This window comes from Thunnus albacares, chromosome 12 (genome assembly GCF_914725855.1).
Source record: "Thunnus albacares chromosome 12, fThuAlb1.1, whole genome shotgun sequence".
In the NCBI taxonomy this organism is placed as follows: domain Eukaryota; kingdom Metazoa; phylum Chordata; class Actinopteri; order Scombriformes; family Scombridae; genus Thunnus; species Thunnus albacares.
In genome coordinates, this window is record NC_058117.1 from 31747508 (window position 1) to 31760071 (window position 12564).

The following is a 12564-nucleotide window of genomic DNA, read 5'->3' on the forward strand; positions in this document are numbered from 1 at the left end:
CTTAGTATATGTGAAATTGACTTAATGAGCTAACACTAGCCACTGTTGGTGTAATAGATAGCGAGATTTAGATTTATAACATGACACACTATATTAACAGCACAACTATTACGGAGCAAAAACATTCAGACTAGTTGATGTTTTGGATAATGCAAATAATGACCAGAACAGGTGTCTGTCAAACTGAACATTTTACTCGCCAATATGCTGCAGTTCTACAGAGAGGAAAGTAAACAACGGACTTTGCAAACAAAGTCGGCGGCTGTGTCTCAGAGGTGGAGCGGGTCGTCCACTAATCACTGATTAGATCAGCGGTTCAATCCCCGGCTCCTCTGGCTTCTCCAGCTGCAGCCCCAATTATCTTTTAAGCACAAATGCCAAACATTTGCCAGCTTGAGCTTCTCAAACATGAGGATGTAATGCTTTTCTGTGTCATACGTGACAGGAAACTGAATATAAACTGAACTGTTGGTCAGACTAAACAAAACACCTGAAGACTCTGGGAAATGATAACAGGCATTTTTTACTGTAGTTGCAGCTCTAGTCTGAAGTCAGTGTGAGGTGATCACATTCTGTTGGTGTACACATCATTTATACATCTTCATCAGGACGCTTTTCTTGTGATCAATGATTTATTGAACTTTTCACACAAGTATAAGGGCAACAACATAAGGCAAAAATAAAGGTGGGAGAAAAATATGAAAAAAATAACTCAATGAAGGTAATATAATCATTGGAGCACCTGAGACGTTCTAACAGAGGTCAGTACAACATACAGAAACTCAATGAGTAATGGTACTCAAAATTCAGTATGCACCTCAGTTTTGGGGTCATGGTTCAGTATATTGTCGGTACAGCAGGGGGAAAAAAGAAAATAATATTTTGGTCCTTTATTTAGATAAAATACAAACATCCAGAAATGGCTCATTGGCCCAAACTATTACTGAAACAGTTTAGTTGTGCCACAGTAGAAAAGGAAAACTGAGTCAGGACAGCTGGTTTATGATGATTTACAGTCACTCAGAGCTGGTTCTAATGACGTGCTGTCCAATTACATCAGATATCAAATGTGTTTATAGTTGTTCTGAACTCAAAGACAGAGTGAAAAATCGACCGTTACAGAGAGGGGAGGGGGACGAGGAGACATGACATTGTTTAAATACAGATATAACAGTGCACAGCAGCAGTACTACATTAGCATGAGTAACCAGGATAACCAGGATAACTTGGCTAAGCCTGCAAGCATACATCCATGGGCATGCTACCTGCAAGCTACAGCTAAGTGGTGCACTGTAAAAACATTCTGGGTGGAACTCAAGTGCTAGAATTATTGTTCCACACATCGGATTAAGCAGATTATTAAACTATTTTGACAGTAGTAGTTTGACTGAGGGAGCACACCGAACCAGGGAAAGTCGCTTACCGGACCGAGCATCCTTTACCAAATGGTTCAGGATGAATACACAAACCATTGCACCATTACACCTCTAATAAACTCTTAACACACTGTTCCAACAGCAGCAGTCATTTCAGTCCGTGTAACAAGCCCATAACTCTATTAAAATCAGGGAAAAGAAAAACTGCTTTAAAAAGGACATTTCCAGGTGTATATTTATATTCTGGGGCTTTACTGGAATATCTTTGAATGATTTACAGTTAAAAACTCCTTATTTATCTTATACTGGTTCTTTATGAAGCCCCTCAGTTCAGCCTCTGTCTGAAACAGGACGTTTTAGCTCGTTTTAGCCCACTCTGTTCTGATTGGTCAGCTTCAGGAAGCTTTCTCTGACTCCGGAGGTTACGTAAACAAACCTTCACTCCAAATGTCAACGTGAAAACAATAATAATATGAAAACAATAATAACATGAAGACAATAATGTGAAAGAGGCATAAAGGGCCAGTATAAGATAAATAAGGAGTTTCTTGAACTATGAATCATGCAAAGCTGCTCTAATGGAGTCCCAGAATAACAATATAAAGCTGGAAATGAGCATAATAGATCCCCTTTAATGAAAAATGATAAAATGAAAACAATAACGTGAAAACAATAATGTTAAAGGCCAATTCATACCTTACGTGTGGCCAAGAGGGTCCCTGTGTGCAGCCCACACGGACTGCACATGTGCTAGAAAGCAGTACGGCCTGTTGGAGTAACAGATCATTTAAAGCCTGATCAGGAAAAAAAACAGTTTGTAATATTCACAGAGCGGATTTTACACCTCTGGAAAGTTATTATGCTGCAACCTTGTTTACTAGCAGGCACATGTGGAACACATCTGTGACTGCGGACCTCTGAAAAAAGTACGAATGGAAACGCCTGCACGACAGCGAGACCACAGCTGTCCACGGAAAGTATGAACTGGCCTTCACGTAAAAACAAATAATGAAGAAAACAATAAAGTAACGTTAACGTGAAAACAATAAAGTAACGTTCACATGAAAGTTCACATTTCTACATTTGTGGGACAAGAATGTTTCCATGACTTTCCCAGAGCACAATGGCTCAAACTGATTTTATAGCAGCGTCTGTATGATGTAGAATAAGCCTCTATAAATGGATTAATTACAGTACATAGAACTCAAAAGAGCTATTGATGTAGTGTTTAGGTTCCAGCAAAGTATTTTATACTCATTACTCCGTCACATAAAAACATCAGCTCAGTTTCGGCTCAGTTTCTTGTTAAAGTGTTGATTAACTCAAGTTTCACAACGACGAAGCTCAAACCGGTAAATCGTCTCAAAAACCTCCTCTCATCTTATTTTTCATTCAACTCCTTATCTGTTGAAGATCTTTCACTCAGACATCAATTTTCAGAATAACATGATGTCTGAAATTCACAAACAGCTGAGTCAGAGAGGTTTTTGCCGATTTACCTTTTAAATAACCATCAGGTTATAAATGATATGCAATCATAACTCTGCTCCTGATCTACACATGGAAAACATACAAAAACAAATATTTCTCTTAATGATATCAAAGGAGATAAATGTTTCATCATATAATCATCATGGCTGCCACTTTACTGAGAGGGTTTTTAGATTTTATGATGCTTATTTTGGTGCAGCAGCTTCTACGTGTCAACAGTAAACAGCTGCCTCGGCGTCTGTCTGCAGCTCTCTGTCCAGTATCATGTAGTGTTGCAGCTGATAGTGTAACATCACCCACTGTAGACTGTAATAATCTCTCCTCCAATATCTCTGTGACTGTCACATGACGCCTCTCATATTAATCACAGGACGCTTTGCTTTAGAAAGATTATTTTTAGCATCTAATTTCATGTTGAAGTGACATTCATCAGGCTGAAACAAGCAATTTACACCAAGTACAGGCAGTTAAGAGAGTTTGTTGAAACTGACTTGGAACACTCGTATGAGCAAACCTCAGAGAAAAGTCTGAGTTTTTGGATAAAAATAATTTTTTTCTTGCATGTGGCCCATTGTTACTAGTTTCATCCTTTCAATTTTGAGGCTTTGCTTCTCATGTGATAAACTGAATGTCTTGTACTGATGGACAAATGAAACAAGCACTTTGATAACTTAATCTTCAGGTAGTTGCGGTTGACATTTCAGTATAAACTGAACAATTAATCAGTTAATTGTGACAATAATAAAGTAAATTATCATTAGTTACAGCCATAGTTGATTTGCACTAGTAGGTGAATGTTGAGTATATTTTACTTCAGGAATAAAAACTAATTTTGACAACAATAAAAATGAACAGTTACATGGACTGTTGCTCAGTCATAGTTAAAAATATATGTATATTTTAAGTAGAAATACAAGTGGATCAGGAATCATTAAAGGAACAATGTGTAGTATTTAGTGATATCCATTGGTGAAGTTGCAGATTGCAACAAATTGAAGCAGCCATGTTTCTACAGTAGCCCAGAGCTACTGGGTTACTCTCGGTTTCTCACCAGCATGCGTGCGTTTGTGCAGCTTTAGAAGACTGTCTCTGGTGAAGGTTTTTCCACATTGCTCACACCAGTACGGTTTCTGTCCAGTGTGAATGCGTCGGTGGCTTTCGAGATAACTGTTTGAGGTAAAAGTTTTCCCACATTGGTCACAGCTATACAATTTCTCTCCAGTGTGAGTACGGTGGTGTCTTTTTAGATCACACTTTGCAGTGAAAGCTTTCCCACATTTCTCACAGCTGTACGGTTTTTCTCCAGTGTGAATGCGTCGGTGGCTTCTTAGGTCAACATCTCTAGTGAAAGCTTTCCCACACTGGTCACACCAATGCGGTTTCTCACCAGTGTGAATGCGTCGGTGCATTCTTAAATTACTGTCATCAGTGAAAGCTTTCCCACATTGGTCACAGCTGAACGGTTTCTCTCCAGTGTGAATGCGTTGATGGCGTTTTAAATGACTGTTTCTTGTGAAATTTTTCCCACATTGCTCACACCAGTACGGTTTGTCTCCAGTATGAATGCGTTGGTGGCGTTTCAGAGTACTCTCTTGTGCAAAAGTCTTCCCACACTGCTCACAATTGTAGGGTTTCTCTCCAGTGTGGATGCGTTTATGTCTTTTTAGATCTATTTCTTGTGTGAAAGTTCTCCCACATAGGTCACAGCCGTACGGCCTCTCACCAGTGTGAACGCGTCGATGGGTTCGTAGACTGACGTCTGAACTAAACGCTTTACCACACTCGTCACAGCTGTATGGTTTCTCACCAGTATGAATGCGTTGGTGAGCTCGTAGACTGCGGTCTGTAGTAAAAGTTTTCCCACACTGGTCACAACTGTATGGTTTCTCAGCAGCATGAGTGCGTTTGTGCAGCTTTAGAAGACTGTCTCTGGTGAAAGTTTTCCCACATTGCTCACACCAGTATGGTTTCTCTGCCATATGAATGGACTGGTGGCGTTTTAGAGATGTCTTTGTAGCGAAAGATTTCCCACATTGGTCACAGCTGTGAAGTTTCTCTCCTGGGTGAGCTCTCTGATGAATTTTTAAATATTGTGATGTTGTGAAGGCTTTTTCACATAGCAGTCCCGTTTGTTTCTATGGCAACAGACAAACACACAGAGAAAGACAGTGAGATGACATGGTGGAGTGAGTGATCTAAAATCATACATAAAATTTAGATCATGTCTGTGGAACATAACCCACAGTGTTAAAGTTGGACTAAAGCATTACTACCCAGCTGCGGGGGCGTGTCCACAGAGGGGCCCTGACTTTCCTTTGTTATAAGTCAACAAACCCGTTATAGAGATACATTATAGGAAATGCAGGATCCAGAGTTGTTGAAGCTTGAACCCCAATCACAGACAAAAGTCAGGATATCTAGACCTCCCCTGATCTTTGTTTGAATACTTGGATATTTTTTTCCTGTTCAATAAAATAAAATAAAATAAGAGCATTGACAGTATTAACAATTAAAAAATAAATCAAATACAAGACAGACAATTGCAGAGAGCATGATAGATTCATAATCAATTAATGGAAACCAGGGTCTGTTAAGCTATATCTTTTAAGTGATCCAGCATCTCAATATAAAGAAACATCATGACCTCCTTGCAAAAAAAAAATTAGTGACAGATTCGTCAGGGTCTAATATATATTAGACAAAATCATCTGCATACAATCACAGTTTATGGGTCATCTCTACTAATCCCTGCAATCTCCCAGTCCAATCTAAACTTAATGAAGAGAGTAAAAAAAAATGCTAAATGAAGCTGTCTGGTCCCAACGTGTCATGGTGGACATAATTGTCTCTAGACGAAGTGCGAAGGGCCTTTGTAAGAATTTTTTGCCCACATTTAGTAGGCTAAGTGGTCAGTGTATTTGCATCTCTGAGGGTCCTTTTTTTTTGTTAAACTCCTATTTCAAAAATTCTGCTCATAACAAAAGGAGTAAAATTTAGAAGATAATGCTTTCTAAAATTTACTTGTGAACTTATCAGGGTTAGGGAGGAGTTTTCACATTTTATAAAGAACATTCGACAACAACAACAATAATAGTAATAATAATAATAATAATAATAATAATAATAATATTTAAGAAAAGTGCTATACAAATTAAGTTTACAAGTGGTTTATATACAATAAAACCCAGGGAGACAGTGATGTAAAATTACAACAAATAAACAATATCACTAAATAATAGAGAACAAATATGTTTTTAAAAAATAGAAATAAAAGGTCATACAAGAGATTTAAAAAAACAACATAATTAGAAACAGATGGAACTGTTGGGCCAAAAATTTGTATCGTGGTATTTTTTAAGATTCTGGCGGTTTCACTGTATTTATTTATTATTTGCATGACTGAGCCTTTATTTAGATTTATACTGGCTTGTTCTACTGTCAGGAGTACATAGAATCTAAAACCATTTTAAAGGAAAATTCCAGTTTATTTGAGCCTGATGTATTTCCCATAAATATGGCAATTGTGACTACGTGTCATGCTAACTTTGCTCTCTGCAGCTCTGTTATTGAGATTCCAGAGATCCAGGTTGAGATTTGGGCAAACAAAGCCTCATGTATAATGACGGTTATTGGACAACCTTCATCAGCCTTCCCCTGCTTTTGAAATAAACATGATTTTTACATGAATCGCTTCAAAAGTTTGTTGCTGAGTCTAAATGAAAGTAAACGCAGGGACTAGCTGCCTGTAGTAGCATCATGGCTAACTGCATAGAGATCTATATATCTGGGGCAGTTTGCTGGCTAACCGAAGCACCCACATGTTTATCAGTAAACTGAATTGCAAGAACTGAATTTAAAAATGTGAGAACTGAATGTTAGAGTTTCATATTCAGTGAGGATTGAATAAAGTTAATATAGTTTTTAGATTCAACTGAATTCGATTTGATAATACAGTATTACATTCAGTTTATTGGAATTCAGTTCCAAACTGATAAATCCAACTTCTAATTATGCTATTCAGATTCAGTTTTAAATGCAATTATTCAAGTTAAACAATACAAATTCAAATTTTGTGACTCAAATTCAGTTTGATCTGCAATTACTCAAGTTGAACAATGCAAATTCAAATATAAACAATTTAAATTCAGTTTCTAGTGACACATATTTCTGCCCATACACAAGATTCATCTGAACTCTGAGTTTGTCGTTCGGTATTAAGTTAAACTTCAAACTCTTCAAAACACAGAAATGAATCAAACTACAGATAGTCAAGTTCACTCGAACTGAAAAAAATACAGCTGAAATGAAAAATTGTTATTCTCAGGATCAGGGTATAAAAGAGACAAACTGTTCAACAAAACATAAGAAAACATTTAGAGCAGATGATACATTCCATTGTACAATAAATACATTTGAAATGGAACGTGTGCTCTTTCTTGTTTTCCTTTTATGACTTCTAAAATTATTTCTAAGGTTTCTTTTAGTTATAATTTGCTGCAAATGAAAACAAATTGCTGTATTGGTAGTTTACTAAGTAAAAAGAGATTCATTTCTATCTTTGTTAATATTACTTGCAACAAGCTGAAACCAGGAAACACTGAGACCTTTTTGTAATTTTTATGGCCCAAAAAACTCCATGAACACAAAGCCTGGAAATGTTTTAGTTTCCCTTTTTCAAACTTTCTCTAAAACAACAGAATGAACAGATAATACACGGACCCTCGAGACTCATCCTCACGTCTTTATTCTTGTTATGAAACCGGTTTTATCATGACATCACAAACACTGACCTGTTTATCTGTGGTAGCAGAGGGTGAACCTGATTCTTCCCTTTTAATAGGGTTGTCGGTCCAGTGCTCCGGGTTCTGGTTCTCCTCCGTTCTGCTCTTGTAGTCGTCCTGGTTAGTGAAAGCCAGCAGGTCTCCTCTCTGACTGATGGACTGTTCTTCCTCTTCTTCTTTTTCCTGTTTTATGTCAGGTGGCAACCAGCGTTGAGGTGCATTACTGCCACCTACTTTGTTGTTGGAGTGTGAACCAAAGTTATCTATCCCCTTAAAAAACACAAGAAAAAAAACAATATTTCACTGATCACTAAAATCCTTTTTTCAGTCTGGGTTAGGGGTTAGGAGTTGGAGGGTTAAGGTTAGAGGTTATGGGTTAGGGTGTTACAGTTAGGGGGTTAGGGTTAAGGGTTAGGAGTTAGAAGGTAGGGTTAGTGGTTAGGGGTTAGGGGGTTAAGGGTTAGGGGTTAGGGGTTAGGGGTTAGGGGTCAGGGGTTAGAAGGTAGGGTTAGTGGTTAGGGTTAGGAGTTAGGGGGTTAAGGGTTAGGGGTTAAGGGTTAAGGGTTAGGGGTTAGAAGGTAGGGTTAGTGGTTAGGGTTAGGAGTTAGGGGGTTAAGGGTTAGGGGTTAGGAGTTAGAAGGTAGGGTTAGTGGTTAGGGTTAGGAGTTAGGGGGTTAAGGGTTAGGGGTTAAGGGTTAAGGGTTAGGGGTTAGAAGGTAGGGTTAGTGGTTAGGGTTAGGAGTTAGGGGGTTAAGGGTTAAGGGTTAAGGGTTAGGGGTTAGGGGTTAGGGGTTAGGAGTTAGAAGGTAGGGTTAGTGGTTAGGGTTAGGAGTTAGGGGGTTAAGGGTTAGGGGTTAGGAGTTAGAAGGTAGGGTTAGTGGTTAGGGTTAGGGGATTAAGGGTTAAGGGTTAGGAGTTAGAAGGTAGGGTTAGGGGTTAGGGGGTTAAGGGTTAAGGGTTAGGGGTTAGGGTGAGGGACCAACAGAATAAACAGATGATACACGGATCCTCGAGACTCGTCCTCATGTTTTTTTTCTTGGTATGAAGCCGGTTTTATCGTGACATCACGAACACTGACCTGTTTATCGGTAGTAGCAGAGGGTGAGCCTGATTCTTCCCTTTTAACAGGGTTTTTAATGCGGAGCTCCAGGTTCTGGTTCTCCTCCATTCTGCTCTTGTGGTGGTCCTGGTTGGTGAAATCCAGCAGGTCTCCTCTTTGACTGACGGACTGTTCTTCTTCTTCTTCTTTTTCCTGTTTTACGTCGAGTAGCAACCAGCGATGAGTTGCATTACTGCCATCTACTATGTTGTTGTAGTGTGAACCAGAAGTATTGATCCCCTTAAACAAATAAACACAAGAAAAAAATAACTAATTAAAATATATATATTTCAATTGTTCAAATGATCCAATATTTCAGCAAAAATCAAAGATTAGAGAAAAAGTCCAAAAACTGAAAACAGATTTGTGTATCAGAACTTTGTTTTTTCTTCTTTCCTCTCCCATTAATCATCTCACCACCCCTCAGATTTATCTGCTGACCCTTTGGAGGGGCCCCGACCCCTAGGTTGGGAACCACTGGACTAAACTAGCTAACTGTATATAAAGTAGTGTAAACTAGCTCCACCTCCAGCAGCTACAACAGTAACACTAACAGGTTTAAATTCAGCTGCACCGCAATGCTTGCACCCTTCCCCCCCGGTGAGCTCCTTGAAGCCAAACCTCCCACCTTTGAGGTGCCTTTTCTCCACTGAGACGACGAGCACCCACCCCCCATGTTTCTAAGGACCTGTGCCAGCCAGTTATCTGCAATTCTGTGTCACCTCCTGGTGCTGTGGAAGACGTCCTGCCTCAAAGACTATCAACCAGCTGCCCTCACATCTCAAGAGATGAAGGTGCTGAAGAGGTTGGTCTTGGCCCACCTTAGACCTCAAGGAAAACCCGGACGTGTTTCCTTTTTTCAGATTTTTTTGTCAAACAACAGAATGAATGGATGATACACTGACGCTCGAGACTCATCTTTGTGTCTTTATTCTTGTTATGAAGCCGGTTTTATCATGAAGTCATGAACACTGACCTGTTTATCGGTGGTAGCAGAGGGTGAACCTGATTCTTCCCTTTTAACAGGGTTATTGGTGCGGTGCTCCTGGTTCTGGTTCTCCTCCATTTCACACCTGTAGTGGTCGTGGTCGGTGAAAACCAGCAGGTCTCCTTTCTGACTGACGAACTGTTCTTCTTATGTCAGGTGACAACAAGCATTGAGGTAGACAATACATGACGTTTAAAGACATCATCTCAGGCTTTAAGGAATTATAAATTTTGCAGTATTAATTGACAAAAAAATGTATCAATTAATCACGAAAATAATCTGTAGATTACTCAATAATTAAAATAATCAATTGTTGATTATTGAAATATCTTTTGTCTGATCAACAGTCCAAATTATTTGACATGATATTCAATTTACTATCATGTATGACACAAATAAGATTCTAATTCTTACATTTGACACTCTGCAACCTGCAAATTTTTGGCATTTAGGCTTTTAAAAAATGACTAAAATTATTTTTTCAGTTGGATTTCCGGATGGGATTTAAGTTCACTGGAAAACAGTTGGTCCTTCCAGCTGTAATTATTACTGGAAAATGAGCCAGACGCAGAGAGAGAGACTGGATTGTGAATATTTTCTGGTTTCTTTAGTCTCTATAACAGTAAACTTCTTAAATCTTGTGGACAAACAAGACATTTAAGGTTTTCATTTTAAACTCTGGGGAACACCGATCCACATTTTTCACCATTTACTTAAATTTTACTGTTTTCTTATAATCTATGTATTTAATGTATTTTGTCATTTCAATCTGTTTCTTTTTATTTATAGATTTATCTTAACTACCCATCTTTTACTGTTGTCTTGTTCAATTAATTATTTTGCTTTTTAATTATTTTAGTATGCGTTAGTCTCCAAATCCATATTTACCATCCTAAACGTTTATCTGTCACTTGCTTCTGTGAAATGTGCCATATAATTACAGTTTGATTGATTGATTGTAAGGTTTTAAAGCAGCAGTAACCTTACACAACTACAACAAAACAGAACAAATTAAACAAAACACACACGAGGACTGCAACTGATGATTATCAACATAATAATTACATAATATATGTTACCAACCGTTCACATGTTTTAAGGAACTTTTACAGAAGTTTTCTTTTTAAATGGATAATTTCTAAAGACTAAAAACCTCAAAGTAACCAATAAGCCTCTTAGCTTCAACTCCGTTAGCTCCTTTAAAACTACCGTCTAACTTTGACTTCTTTCGAACTGAGTTCGAACAAAAAGTAAAGAAACAAACATTAAAGTTAACAGTGAGTTGATGCTAAAGCTAACAGTTAGTTGTTAACAGCGGCTATTTCACGTCGGAGCCCATCATGCTGCGCAGGCGCAGTTCAGGCTTCTATTCGCTCCTGTTTTTGCTCGTTTTTAACGTAAAACAGAAAGTTAACTTTTATTTTACCCTTTATCTGCAGTTCTGACAAAACAACCTCTTCTTCTTCTTCTTCTTCTTCTTCTTCTTCTTCTTCTTCTTCTTCTTCTGCTGCTGCTGCTTCTTCTTCTTCTTCTTCTTCTTCTTCTTCTTGGGAGTCTAGACGCAGTGACGGCTTATTGCTGCCCTCTTCAGTCTGGATAGTTTCATCACAGCAGGTCTATAAACGTTTGTATAATTCAGTCAAATGGAGAAATTACAACAGTGTTTTTTTGTGTTTTCTCTGGGTCTTTTAACCTAAGTATGGTCGAGACATTAAGCTTGTCCGTTAGTGCAACAACTACGGAACAACAGGCGTCGTGTTTTTAGGTTTTCCACCGTTAACGACTCGGGATTCAGCAGCCAGTCCCTCCAGGATTTCACAGTGTTTTGTGCGATTATTGCGGCCAAAAGTGTTTGATTTTGCAGCGGCTGTTTGTGAAGCACTTGTATCTTTGGTGAATAAAGGTGATTTCCTTCATTCTAGGAGAGGCAAGTTTATTTATACAGAACATTTCATACACAAGGAAATTCAAAGTGTTTTATAGAATGCCAAAAAATATAAGAACAATAAAAACAAAAACAAGACTAAAAGTATGAGAACAGTAAAATACATAAAATTAGATTTTAAAAAGGTAAAGGAGCATTTAAAAGGCAGCATGAAAGATAAAAATTATAAACCACAGATTTAAGATGTAATTAAAAGCCATGGCAAACAGATGTGTCTTCACTTTAGATTTAAAAGTAGCCCACATTGTCTCTAGTCTGAGATCTTCAGGTAGTTTGTTCCAGATGTGAGCAGCATATTAGCTAAAAGCAGCTTCACCGTGTTTATTGTTAACTTTAGAAACTACATGAAGACCAGAAACAGCTGAGCCGAGAGCTCAGGAAGCTTCATACTGTATAAGACGATCTGATGAACCATTCAGAGATTAATGGACAAGCAGTAATACTTTGAAGTCAATTATTTGACAAACTGGCAACCACTGTAGTGATCTGTGAACTGGAGTAATATGCTCTGCTTTTTTTAGTCTTTGTGTTCAACCGGATCTGTCTGACTGCTTTCTTACAGAAACCTGAGAAAAGTCCATTACAGTCGTCCAGCCTGCTGCAGACAAAGGCTTCAACATGAAATCTCTGATCCATCAGATGTTCTTTAGATGGTAAAATGCTGATTTTGTGGCAGATTTAACGTAACTGCTGAAATTTAAATCTGAATCCAAGACAACTCCTATTCAAAAAGAAATCAGTTGTTATCCAGCTACGTTCTCCTCTGAAACACATGGAAACACATTTTGATTTATAATTATAATGACTAGAGTCCACTGATTAACAGTTTTATGTGCAATTTAAATGCAAGCACTGTTGGCTGAACAGCTCTATTCAGAACAAGA

General features: G+C 38.2%; 1 protein-coding gene across 5 annotated transcripts; it reads right to left on the reverse strand.

The window, feature by feature from the left end:
- Window positions 1-1963: 1963 nt before the first annotated feature.
- Window positions 1964-11591, reverse strand: LOC122993961 (zinc finger protein 501-like). 5 transcript variants are annotated; one of them, XM_044368452.1, is made up of 5 exons: window positions 11162-11586; window positions 9724-9878; window positions 8727-8987; window positions 7658-7918; window positions 1964-5002 (listed from the first exon to the last, which is right to left on the reverse strand). In XM_044368452.1, exons 2-5 carry the CDS (start codon window positions 9811-9813, stop codon window positions 3893-3895), a joined length of 1722 nt encoding a protein of 573 aa, XP_044224387.1. In that variant the 5' UTR covers window positions 9814-9878; window positions 11162-11586; the 3' UTR covers window positions 1964-3892. The 5 variants fall into 5 exon arrangements, with proteins under 5 accessions (XP_044224387.1, XP_044224389.1, XP_044224388.1 ...); XM_044368454.1 differs by having other exon boundaries at window positions 9724-9881; XM_044368453.1 differs by lacking the exon at window positions 11162-11586 and adding an exon at window positions 10819-11122.
- Between the last annotated feature and the right edge of the window lie 973 nt (window positions 11592-12564).